We start from the raw sequence: 12,103 nt of genomic DNA, 5'->3' as shown, positions 1-12,103 counted from the left end.
TTATAGTCCAATAAATTTCCCTGGATTTGCTAATTAAACTCTATATTTTTATTGAATAATTAATAGAACGATAATTTACGAGATGTTTAATGTAGTGATATATTTTTAAGATTTTCTTTACAATAGTAAAAAATATATGATTGCAGTACATGCAAGATTCCCCCCTACATTTAGCTAGTAAATGCATGGTTTTTGCTGGAAGTGTTGTTCTCTTCTCCCTTTATTCCTAGAAGAAACACAGGTAGTGTCTCTGAGGACTCCAGACACAAATCGAAGTCTAGAAAGTATCAGCTGTTTCTCCTAATGCATTATTATATCGTGAATAGCGCAACATTATCATGTTCTTCGATGTATCTTTACGTTTGTCAACGTCGCATCGTCAGAGACAACACCACCTCTTGGTTATATATGTATACATATCTCAGCAGTCTCGCCACACACCGAGGGAGGGCGAAAGGGAGGAAAGGGAACGCTGGAATCTGTCGCGCTCTCGAGTACTCGTGTTTCATCCTTTTTAGCTTTTGTCACGTCGACATCTCTGCGTGGGGCTCTGTGGGCTCTGCCTTCTGCTGTTTAGGACGCCGTGACCGCAGCGTCAGCAGCCTTCACGAGATCTCCCTAAACGCCACACCGTTCTCCGCTACACACACTCTCTCTCTCCTTCTCTCTCGTGAAGCATATGCTCACGTATTCTCTATTCGCTTTTAGGGTTTCTCCGAAGGCTGGCTGCGTTGCCACGGTCACACCTGAAGCTTCTCCTCTGGCATTAACAAAGCGAGAAGAGTTATATAATCCGGACTCATAGGCACAGTGTGTCGTAGTCGATATCTAACACTCTTTGGTCTACTGTGATCAGCTGCTTCCATCAGACTGTTGTATCAGGGATGCGTTGCTAGAGCTGGTTGACTGATGATCAAATGTTTGACTTTTACATGCCTAAAATGAAGGCCTTGGATAAGCTGCCCATTCAATCTAAGGTGTATATAATATATGTACGTGTTAGAACTTCTCTTTAGGGGATCGATAAGCTGCCCATTCAATCTAAGGTGTATATAATATATGTACGTGTTAGAACTTCTCTTTAGGGGATCGACCTCCTTGGAACTCTACAGGGGTTCTTCCATCTAAGTTGCTGCTCAAAGGTTACAGAAAAGATTCATCTATTGTTTATGAAAAGAAGAGGAATACATAGCTATTTATAGGGCTTCTAAACCCTAACTCGACTCCTATTCAAAACTTATACTTTTAACCAACTTCTAATAGGACTCGTACTCAAGACTCCTATTCATTTACAACTTCTAATTCTTTGGGGTCGGTTTAGGTAGATTTTACATGAATATCCCTCCCAATTATGACTTTCCTAGCTAGAGTCCTAACAGTGCAACACTAGTGGCAGAGTAGCGTTTGATCCTCTATTTGTTTCTTTATTTTATAGTGGATTGTAAAACATAATAAATAGACTAAAATAATTTAGAAATCTCACTTTAAATAGTGTCCTATACACTTTAAACTATATCATATCCATTTAGTAAATATTAAGAGTTGGAAACTTCTTTTAAGATATTTGGTGATGATGTACTAACCTCACTTATAAAAGAAAGATTGAAGGTCCAAAATCTCAATCGATATATTTTAAACCTTAAACTTTGGCCTATTAATGATATATCAAATTTATTTATCAAAAATTAAAAACTTCATCGGATATATTTATATTTTAAACATTGAGGACTGCTGTCATCATAAACCTACATGACCTGTAGAAGAGGAGACTACTAGCAATTGAATTTTGGAGGCAGTCTACTCCAACTCAATCTACTGTTTCTGTCACCAAATTGACTACTGCTCTTTCTCGCATGCAGCATTACAAATGACACCAAAGCTATATGCAACAGAATAAACTACATTTCAGCAAACAGAATCAATCGCAAGTTTATCTTCTCATTATAATATGAAATGTCCTACCACTCCAAAAATTACTGCATTTCAAATCGCAAGTTTATCTTCGACCAGAGTCAATGGCAAACTTATCTTCTCATTCAATGAGTTATCTACTAAGTGAATGATGAGAGCTCCTGTGCTTCGCGATAGATACCTTCGATCTATGTATGGCTCGAGAGCATTAGCATCCTTGATGCATCTGTTGATCTGCTTTGTTCATGATAACCAAATATTGTAAATGACAGAAAAGGTTGACTGTAGGAAGATGAAAGGAAGAAGGCAAAAACTTTGCGTGAATGCAGAAATTACCAAAGGTTCCTTCTACCATGATCAAGAAAATTGAACAGTAACCATACAAGATTTCAAATTGAGGCACATGGAAGAACAGATAGGCTAGATTGATCGAAAAAGGTCCTCATAAGCATTTTACATGGTGCAATGATCTGAAAACTAGATGCCTTGTATCACAAAGGCTTTCCAAATCTAAAGCAAAAGGAAACAACTCTTCTTTTAAATTATTTCGGACAGACAAAGAATGAGCTGATCATCCAAAAAATTTATAGTCATGACCGATCATTAAAGAACTACTCAGATTCTTATAAGCCAGAAAGTCACTTGTAATCCATCGGCTCCACGAGATCCAGAAATTTATTATAAGCCAGAAAGTCACCTGTAATCCATCAGCACAATGAGACCCAGAAACATACCTTGATATTGAGAATGCCACATAATGATCTTTTGCAATGCTGGAAATGTGAATCTGATTTGGTGCTCGTTTTTTCTCTATTCCTAAAGTAACTTCGGCTCTACAATTTGCACAATCCTACTAATGCTTGGAGCTGCTATGCTAGTTCTTGAATCTTAGATTGTCAGGTAACATCGGCAATTACTGTTGGCAAGCATTTCCTATGACCACTGTTCACCACATTCTGAACCTATCCCAAATCTTTGTGCAGCTCCACGCTCGCTAACGCTTCCTGTCGACAGGCTTCTCAGTCGTTGCCAAAACTGTCTGCTCTTGCTCATGATCAGAGGACCTGAGTTTGAGTGTGTTTGAAATGAGCCAGATTCATCCTGATCAAACCTTGTTGATGTACTTAATATATCAGATGCCAAAAGTACCCTTTCAGCTTCAAGACGTGACCCATTACTGACCCTAGCTGCTGTGTCTTGATTAGGTAGCTCATTCTGGCTACAACTCTCTGTTCCTATGTTCTGATTGCATTCGTTACATACTAATTTTAAGGCCTGAACTACCTCCCCCATAAATGGACGGTGAGAGACTTCTGGCTGAACACACATGGATGCAATGGCTGCAACTTTCGCGATGCTGTCAATCGGTACATTCGTTGCAAGAGCTGGATCAACGATCATCTCCAAATTATCCATATTTGTGAGAAGAGGACGAGCCCATGTGACCAGATTTTCCTGACCTGGCGGTTGTAACATGTCGATCGGTTTTCTACCAGTAAGCAGCTCAAGAAGTACAACACCGAAGCTGTAGACATCGCTCTTGACAAGAAGGTGCCCCGTCATTGCATATTCTGGTGCTACGTAACTGCAAAAAAACAGGGCCCGTTAAATCATTTTGATTTCACAAAGTTCTATAACAGAAATCTTTGAGTTTTAGAGCTTACCCAAAAGTTCCCATAACTCGCGTTGAGATGTGCAAATTCCCCTCATCTAAAGCAGCTCGAGCCAGGCCAAAATCCGATACCTTGGGAGTGTAATCATGCTCGAGTAAGATGTTGCTGGACTTGAAATCTCGATGTATGACCCGAGGGCTTGAATCTTCATGCAAATAGGCAAGGCCTCGAGCTGCACCAAGTGTAATCTTCATACGAGAACTCCAGTCGAGAGGAGCAGTTTCCTTGTCCACTCCTGATTAAAGAACTAATATTACTTGTGAAGCAAATGTTATGACTTGAATCGGACACAAGTATCTATTCTCTTATTATTCTCTTATGAGACACGGTATTCAATAAGCAAGCATTGGAACCACGAACTTCAAACTAGTAATCTAAAACTATTGGAACTTGAGAATCAAGCAATAAATGAAAGTATTCTGAAGCCTTACTTTGCTTACCATGCAAGTGAGATTCCACGCTTCCATTTGGAACTAGTTCATAAACAAGGCATCGCGCAGCTTCCCCCATGCAGATACCAATCAACTTGACCAAGTTCCTGTGATGTAAACGATTTAGCATCTCGACCTCTGCAAAAAATTCCCGTCCACTCTGCTGGTCATCTCTCTTAAGAACCTTCACAGCCACTCTGATTCCATCTTCAAGCGTGCCTTGGTAGACTCGCCCGAAACCACCTTCTCCAATAATTTTACTTTCATCGAATCTGTTTGTCGCCTTTTCAATTTCGGCCAGAGTAAATGTCTTTGCTGATCCAGTATATGTTGCAACACTAGAACTGAAGGAAGCAGATTCTGAACAAGGCCTATTTCCCAACATCATGTGTTTGGTCCCTACATTATTTTGGCAAACATATCAAAATAAAAATATAAACCAACAAATGCAAGTCAACTTTATGGAACTCATGAGTTAGCAAAATGCAGGTAGATTGAAGTCCTCTTGCAATTATGAGAAGAGTGATGAAACTAATGAATGGTCAAAAAGAAAGGAAGAATTCACTTTCCATTTTCACTAGACCAATTAAGCCAAAAGGTTTTCTTCTTTTCTTACATACAAAACATATTCTCTGGTATTTTTGAAGTCCTCTTGCAATTATGAGAGAACAGTGCTGACATTAATAAAATGTGGAAAAGAAAGAAAGAAATTTGTCTTCCATTTTCAGTAAACTATTTAACCGAAAAGGATATTTGCTTTTCTGATGTTCGGAATAGATCTTCTGGTAAAATAAGATACAGGTTTATCGACTTTATAAGAATGTACCTGAGGTTCTTGCAAATAATGGCAGCACTTTATGCAGATGTGCTGCAGCCATATGACTATGACATCTTTTTTTCAATAACAGGAACCATGCAGCACCCACACATAAAGTGAGTGCTACAAATGATGATAGAACAATAACAGCAATTAAGTTTCCACTGGTCTTCTCCTTTTGTTTTCTCACATCAACACCGAGGGGCTTTATCGTCCTTCCATTATTGCTATTACCAGATGTCCCATCACCAAAATTAATATCTGCTGGTGCTCTTGGTGGAGATGGAGGAAGCCCTGCATAGATGAGCAGAGTCGGAAAAGAAGTAATGGTAAAGAGAACTTATGACAAGCTGCAAAGCCATATGACATGTACATTATTTTTTTATGAGCTATTCCCACATACATGTTAATGCTTTAAATTACCATGTCCCAAACAAATACACAGAGACACCTGCATGGAGCAAATGTTCAGCCAAAAGCACAAGTCCTTTTTTTCGACTTCTTGTGGTCCATTATCTAAAACATATTGTATCGTGACATCAAGTGCCAATAACAGATAACTAATTAATAAGTACAAATTTTCATTGAAGCATATTTTTCTCTTTCTAATCACAGTGATCAGCTCAACAGATAGTTAAAATCATAATAAGATAAATACTACTATTTGCCAAAGAAAATGAAGAGTATACGAACCTGGATAAAGAACATATAAAACAGCATATTCACCAAAAAGTGATGTGTTTATGACAATATCCTTATGCCAAAACTTCTCGAATGTTAAAAATGCTGTAGTATTGTCAAACAGCTCTTCTCTAGGCACCAAATCAATGAGGACAATTGTGTTCTCTGGCTCATCGCTGGCAACATTTGCTCCCATAATGCGCACTTGACTTTGTTTCATATAGATTCCAAAGGCAATTTCTTCAGCAAACTGAGGGACCAAAGGAAAGAATGTATATAGTGTAACACTAAGACGAAGACCAACTCTAATTGGCAAGACACAAATACATGGTGATCCTGGAGGTGGATTTGTTGAAGGCTCTGTGCAGACTAACCAATTGCAATCTGCATTCAAACATAAGTAAGTTATCATATTTAATGCAAAAAATATCAAATTTTAAGTTATATGTGAACATCAAATGGTTTAACAACTGGCTGACAAATGTGTGCAGGATGTATATACCCATGTTAGGAGGTGGAGGTGGCAGCAACCAGATAGGCGGCGGTGGGGCTGCACTTGAGGTCACAGGATGAGAGCTAGGAGAAATTGTAGGAGAATGATTTAGCCCTGTAGACACAAACATAATAAAATAACCAGAAAAAAAAAACAAAAAAAAAAAACTTTGAGTAGGTTATAAGACAAGGTTAAAATTTACACTCATTTGAGCCAGAAGGAATTAGTGATGATTGTGAAGGAGCTGGAGCCAGGGTTGGAGAAAAAGAGGGGCCTGCAGCAGAGGGGAAAATTTGTCAAAGATAAAAGCAGTTATGTTAGTTTAGACCCTATCCCTTCCTCATTTATCTCTCCATTTTTTCCATATGTGTTGCTACCTTGATGAAAGGGTGAAGCATGATGTGGTCGGCTATACTTGGGGATGACTTCAGGAGCTGGAGTAACCATAGGAGCTTCAAACGAAACCAAAATGAGAAAAGAATGTTAAATATTTGAAAGATCACAAACTTGTGCACAATGAAAATCACTTAACATGAAATTGTATTATCCACCTGAAAGGTGTGATGATGGCAACAATGTAGACAACGGTACAAAGGCAGGCTTTGCCACTCATTTTCTAGTTGTCTGCTTGTGAATTGGAAAAAGAGTTGAAAAAACAGTCCCATCAAGTATGCTTATCACTGGATATTGGAGCTTAATTATGGAAGTGCTAAAATGGATGATGTTTGGTATCACAGTGTATTTCACCATGAATCCCTCAAAGTTTGCACATAGGCCTTGGATGCCACCTCCTCAGAAATGACAACAGTCTGATGGGGTTGATGAGAACATATAGCCTTTAAGTAGGGAAATTGTAATATCTCACTCAGTTTCACATTGAAAGTGCAAGAGGATTATGATGGTAGATAAGCTAGATGAGTCTAATAACTCAGACTTGAGAATTCTTGAGCCACATGATTGAGACCCATTATATCCAAGTTATTGGGTCGATAGGACTTTCAGGTCGGGTCGTGATGGACAATATGCAAAATTTTAGGGCTTATCTTCATGTGGCAGGGTTTGACATACGGTAAGAACCTAAATGAATAGTTGATGGCAGAATTCATGTTTTTACATTCTATACTTCTATACTACAAAATTTTGGAGCAATTACCTTTTGAGGGTGAATTATTTGTTGGGACCAAATGTCTATGCATTTCAGTTGGGGGTGCAGCAACTGGCGTGCCATCTCTCTTCGCACTGCTGAAAGGAGAGGTTCTTGATTTTGGTGGTGCCACAGATCCTACGTATTAGTTTTTTTTTAGTGAATATTAGTTCATGAAAGGAACAAGGCAATTGATAATGAAACTTCAAATATGTGGAAAATATGCTCACCATGGAGATCTATAGCAGGTGGAGCAAATGCAGTTGTTGGAGCTTTTCTTGGTCTAATCAGTGACTTGTTGGATGGGCCAGGCTGTGAATACCTTGGTGGACCTAAAAATTGGTGCAGCCATGTAATGAGAGACATACTGGAATGAGGAATCAGCTTGATTTAAGAAACAGTCTACCTGTGCATGCAATGTGTCTGGATGTTCTGGAGCTATTTAAAGGAGAGCTATTTAAAGGAGAAAGCTCATGGGTAGCAATTACACAAAGAATAAAAAGGTACCATGATATCAGTAAAGGAAATAGTGCATCAGTAGTTGACAGGATAAGATCTACCTGATGCAATATTAGCATTTGGTTGATTCTTTAGAGATGGAACACTAGCTCTCGGCCTCTTATGTCCTGCTGTCACATGAACAGATGGAGCAGGAGATGCAACAGATGGCATAACTGGGAGGACACCTGGGGTTACAGCTCCGTCTATAGGCGAAAAGGCCACTAACAATGAGGAAGCTACACTCAAGCATTAAATTTGATATGGTATCAAGAAATCTTAGGTACCGAATCATGATTACCTTTAGGTAAAGAGGCCGAACTAGGTGCAGTTGTGCTCTCAGAATTTATCTCTTTATTCTGTGCAGGATAGACAGATGAAACTTCTGATAGAACCATACTGAGCCCTGCAAGGAAAATGCACAACAAACAACTGAATTTTGGCATCAGATCATATGTTTTTTCTGAGTTTTTGCAAATTATTACTAGAACAATTCAGCTTGCAAAGTTCAACATTAAAATTTCCATGAAACCTGGCGCGGATGAAAATATTACCATTAGCAGTACTCTTAATGTGAGTAACCTGCAGTAAGAAATTTTTTTTTTCCATCTGTGTTTCAGATTTCATTACCGTCACTAAATTTCTGCTTTCTGCTTCGTGACCAGAAAAGGCATATAAAAACATTTTACAATAAGAGGTATTATAAGAACTTTACTTTGTCAGATTCAACCAGTGTGCATGAATTTGTGAATGAATAAAGCATGATGAATATGACAAGCACTCAAGTTTGAAGGAATCAAGAAGAAGCTTGATGATAGTAGTTTGGACTTTGGAGAATCTGAAAGATGATTAATATAGGAACACCTCCGATACCAAAACTATGCTTCCATTTCAGCAAGAATTTCTATGACTCCATTTCACTGAGGAAGTAGAAAACAAGAAAAGATTGTCATTCACTGAAGGAAAGAACGGAAATTTACATGCATATTTCAGTGGGTTTGGTGATGAAATGGTTATGCTCAGGGAAATCCACATAATGATACCCACCTGTTTATAATTGGGTTGAACTTAATGGCTATCTTATAACAGATTTATTACATGATGGAAAATGGTAGCTCACTTCTCCCTGCAAATCCACTGAAGGTGGAAAATTCAACTTACATGATATGCCATTTTGTAACATCTACTTTGGTTGCTAAATTTTTCATATTCTTTGATTTTATATGCACAGCATCGTAAATGACAAAAACTCATGGCAAAGGAAATAAATATCAAAATGAACATTGCACTCTCCAATGCTGAAGGATGCAACAACAGTTGAAGTTTACAAGAGAATATTACGCTGTAAGGCTGTCCAACAAACACTATAAGGTTCACCTAGAACTCTACGAAAATGGCTAAAAACTTAGATTTGTGCCCCAATTGTCATGGTTGTTGTATAAATCCATACTTTTCCTTGTCACAAAAAAAAGCGTAAACTAAGAAAGAACTTCTAACATCATGCTAATTAAACTGGTTCAAAAATTATTACAGTGTGGGACAAGAATTGACAGCTATATGCAACCTCAGTGCCTGTACAGCTAACATTGGAGAAAAGAATTTGGAAGATGTTCTAAATATGCAAATTCTGAGCAGCAAAATGGTGCTGAGTTGAACCTAACACTAATCTATACAACGTCATCTCCTAATACAAGGTCAACTGCAGCATTTCGGTAACAAGATTATCATTCCACTGAAAGGATAGGATATAGATTACTTATACAATTTCGTTTGGAGCATAGATCCTGGTACTTCTCCTCCTCCTCTATGTGCCGGTGTAAACCACTATCCTTGATGGATGCAATTAGCAACTAGCTAGAACAGAGACAACATGACAATTCACAAGACACTGCAACATGTAATATCTCCCAGAAGAAGCAACATTCCTCAACCTTAGGCCACAAAAAACTAGTTGGACTAGAAAGCAGGAGTTTCAACAGAATAGTGACAAGATCTCAACAATCATAATCAACTAAGTTGGTGTCGAAATGAGGCAGAAATCTCTTCTTTTGCTTCTATCATGTCCATATAAATAGCAAACAGGGTTATTGTCTCAATGACGAGCCAATTAGTGATGGACTCAAGATTTCAATAGGAAGATGAGGAGAACATTTCCACGCTAAATTCCGATACCTTCCACTCGATAGATCGCCGAAGCAACCATCACGACGCAGATGATCCACCGACAAGAAAGCCCGCATCGCCGACCCATCTTACCGCGTCTCATTCCTACAAACCAAGATCGAATAGCCTTTACACACCGCTACAACCTCTCCTCCCAGAGCAAAGCCCAGTCCATCAATCAGGCATCAGAAGAACCAAAGAATCCAGAAGACAGTGGAAAGGAATCGCCCATCTGGAGCAGGAAACGAACGGTGACGACAGGAGGCAAATCTAACCGAAGGCGTGTTGGTTGAATGAAAGCTTATAGCCAAAAACACCAATAGGGAGTAGTGGTAGGCCGAGAGGGAACAAAAGGAGCGGGGGGCTGTCGAAGGAAACCCTGTAGGAGTGCTCTTCCCATCACCAGAAGATAAAACTGTGACCAAGAAGCAAGCTTTCTCGATCCTGTACCAGTAACAAGTAACAAAAAGAAATATTAGGGACCAGTGGAAGGGATCTCTTGATGAGCTTAAAAGAGTGTGCTTTAAGGGGAAGAAAGGCGGAGATCCAAGTAAACAGCCAGGGGATCTATCCAAGTTGGCATGTACTGTGCCACTGATCACAGTAGCTCCAAGGGGGCAGTGAGCAATGCTCGGATGGCTCCAAATTGGGAGGACTGGGCTGTGAATGTTGTCCTGCGTTGACGGACACGGCAGTGGGAGTCCAACCTGCATTTTTTAAGCATATGGCCTCGAAAGGCCGTTCATTTCCTTCTTGTTTGCTTGGTTGGTAGAACATCAGCTCAGATGTACTCCTTTGGGGAGTGGGGGGAAAGGCAACAACCCCTCTGCACCATGCATGTCTATTGGCCTGATACATCCTAGTCTTTGCAATGAGAGCATCAATCGATGGGCAGCTAATTGATGGTGATGAATTATTGCCACCCAGAACTATCCCACAGAGGTTGCTCCTTTACATCACAATCTTGGGGTGAAGCTGTGGAGTCACCATCACTTCGACTTGTTCTTATCCATCATTTCCAGTTTCAAGAGAAGTGTGGACAGATGAGGTGTGGAGGCAATACCTATTGTCTAAGAATTTTTTCCATGAAAAAATATGGTCCCTTAGATTGGATAGATAGCTAGAAATCATCACAAAATTGGCCCATATGCCAAGCTGGATCAACAGAGACAAATCTACATGGTGATCATGATCCAAATGAGACTCTGGTGAGAAGCACTTTGTCATCTTGCTGGTGGTAATCTGAGGATTGTGCTTGTGGGCATATTAATGATCGAGAAGAGTCTCCTCCTCATAATGTTCTTCACGGGTCGCTTGGATATCTCTCTGAGCGAACGAGATGACCAGGGAAGTGTTACCCTGATGAGCTCCTCCAGATCTTGGGTGGGTCAAGTTGTCTTGGATAGAGAGGGTGACAGCCAAGCAAAGTCCCTACATCACAGACTGCATGATTGCAAGAATCCACACTTCTCTCTTACTGTACTACCACTGCAATGACTGAAGAAGGCCCCCAGTGCATGTGGCATGTGCCCCTCTCCAGGTACTGCCTTCCATTCTGCCATTTACCTTGAGCTGCTGCTTCTTCTTCTTCTTCTTCTTCTTCTTCATTTTCTTGCATTATTGTTCGTCAAGCCTAACGCACATCAGTGGCCGTGAATCTGACAGCCTCGTGAAACTTATCTCTTCGGCTCATGATTTCGTTCCATGAGAACAAGAACTTGTTTGTTGTCTGCAAGGATATGGCAATCTTTTCGTAGCTGTAAAGAACAAAGATAACATCATGATGAATATTCCCCTCGCATGATCATCTTTTGGCTTTCTGAAACCGACAGATAAAAGAAGAGCTTCTCGTGTCATGGATCGTGCAGTAACAGTGTGGTTCTTCCAGTGAATGGTAACCTCTCCATTCTGAAGGTGAAGCATTAGCAGATCTTCTGTGGGTATAAACTATAGAATCCAACTCTGATGAGGTCATGAAGGAATCAGACCCAATAGAAATATGATGAGAAGATAAGAGATCCATGAACACCACCATATATGTGTCTATATTGTAATGTAAAGTTGCTAGAAAGATATGTCACGGGTGGATGCATCTCATTTCTTGGTTGATTCAGTGACTTAACATTGCCACAAGGCTCTTTTTGTGTGTCTCAGAACCTAGTGAGTTCAGGAAGGTGGAACTGGAGGTTTCTTTCATCAAAGTGTGACTTTGATGTTTCATCTACAATGTTAATTTGTTCTTCTATATGTTTCTGATGCAATTATGGAGGAAACAGAACTGGTCCGGCAGTA

The 12,103-nt window shown here is 39.7% G+C and overlaps 1 protein-coding gene and 1 long non-coding RNA gene across 6 annotated transcripts; one reads left to right on the top strand and one right to left on the bottom strand.

Annotated features, from left to right (window-relative positions):
• Window positions 1-2,315: 2,315 nt before the first annotated feature.
• On the bottom strand, window positions 2,316-10,528 carry LOC135678517 (receptor-like serine/threonine-protein kinase ALE2). Of its 5 annotated transcripts, XM_065191423.1 has the most exons (14): window positions 10,087-10,528; window positions 9,821-9,916; window positions 7,950-8,054; window positions 7,711-7,872; window positions 7,381-7,482; window positions 7,160-7,288; window positions 6,384-6,458; window positions 6,209-6,280; window positions 6,016-6,120; window positions 5,526-5,897; window positions 4,842-5,126; window positions 4,016-4,414; window positions 3,576-3,819; window positions 2,316-3,496 (listed from the first exon to the last, which is right to left on the bottom strand). In XM_065191423.1, the coding sequence occupies exons 2-14, from the start codon at window positions 9,912-9,914 to the stop codon at window positions 2,845-2,847; spliced, it is 2,796 nt and encodes a 931-aa protein (XP_065047495.1). In that variant the 5' UTR covers window positions 9,915-9,916; window positions 10,087-10,528; the 3' UTR covers window positions 2,316-2,844. The 5 variants fall into 5 exon arrangements, with proteins under 5 accessions (XP_065047495.1, XP_065047494.1, XP_065047496.1 ...); XM_065191422.1 differs by having other exon boundaries at window positions 9,821-10,528; XM_065191424.1 differs by having other exon boundaries at window positions 4,025-4,414; window positions 9,821-10,528.
• Window positions 10,529-10,780: 252 nt separating this feature from the next.
• Window positions 10,781-12,058, top strand: LOC135678518 (uncharacterized). The gene is made up of 2 exons (XR_010514992.1): window positions 10,781-11,351; window positions 11,477-12,058. It is a non-coding gene; the product is annotated as an uncharacterized LOC135678518 (long non-coding RNA).
• The last annotated feature ends 45 nt before the right edge of the window (window positions 12,059-12,103 follow it).

Source organism: Musa acuminata, chromosome BXJ1-7 (genome assembly GCF_036884655.1).
Source record: "Musa acuminata AAA Group cultivar baxijiao chromosome BXJ1-7, Cavendish_Baxijiao_AAA, whole genome shotgun sequence".
Classification (NCBI taxonomy): Eukaryota; Viridiplantae; Streptophyta; class Magnoliopsida; order Zingiberales; family Musaceae; genus Musa; species Musa acuminata.
This window is presented reverse-complemented; position numbering and strand designations above follow the sequence as displayed.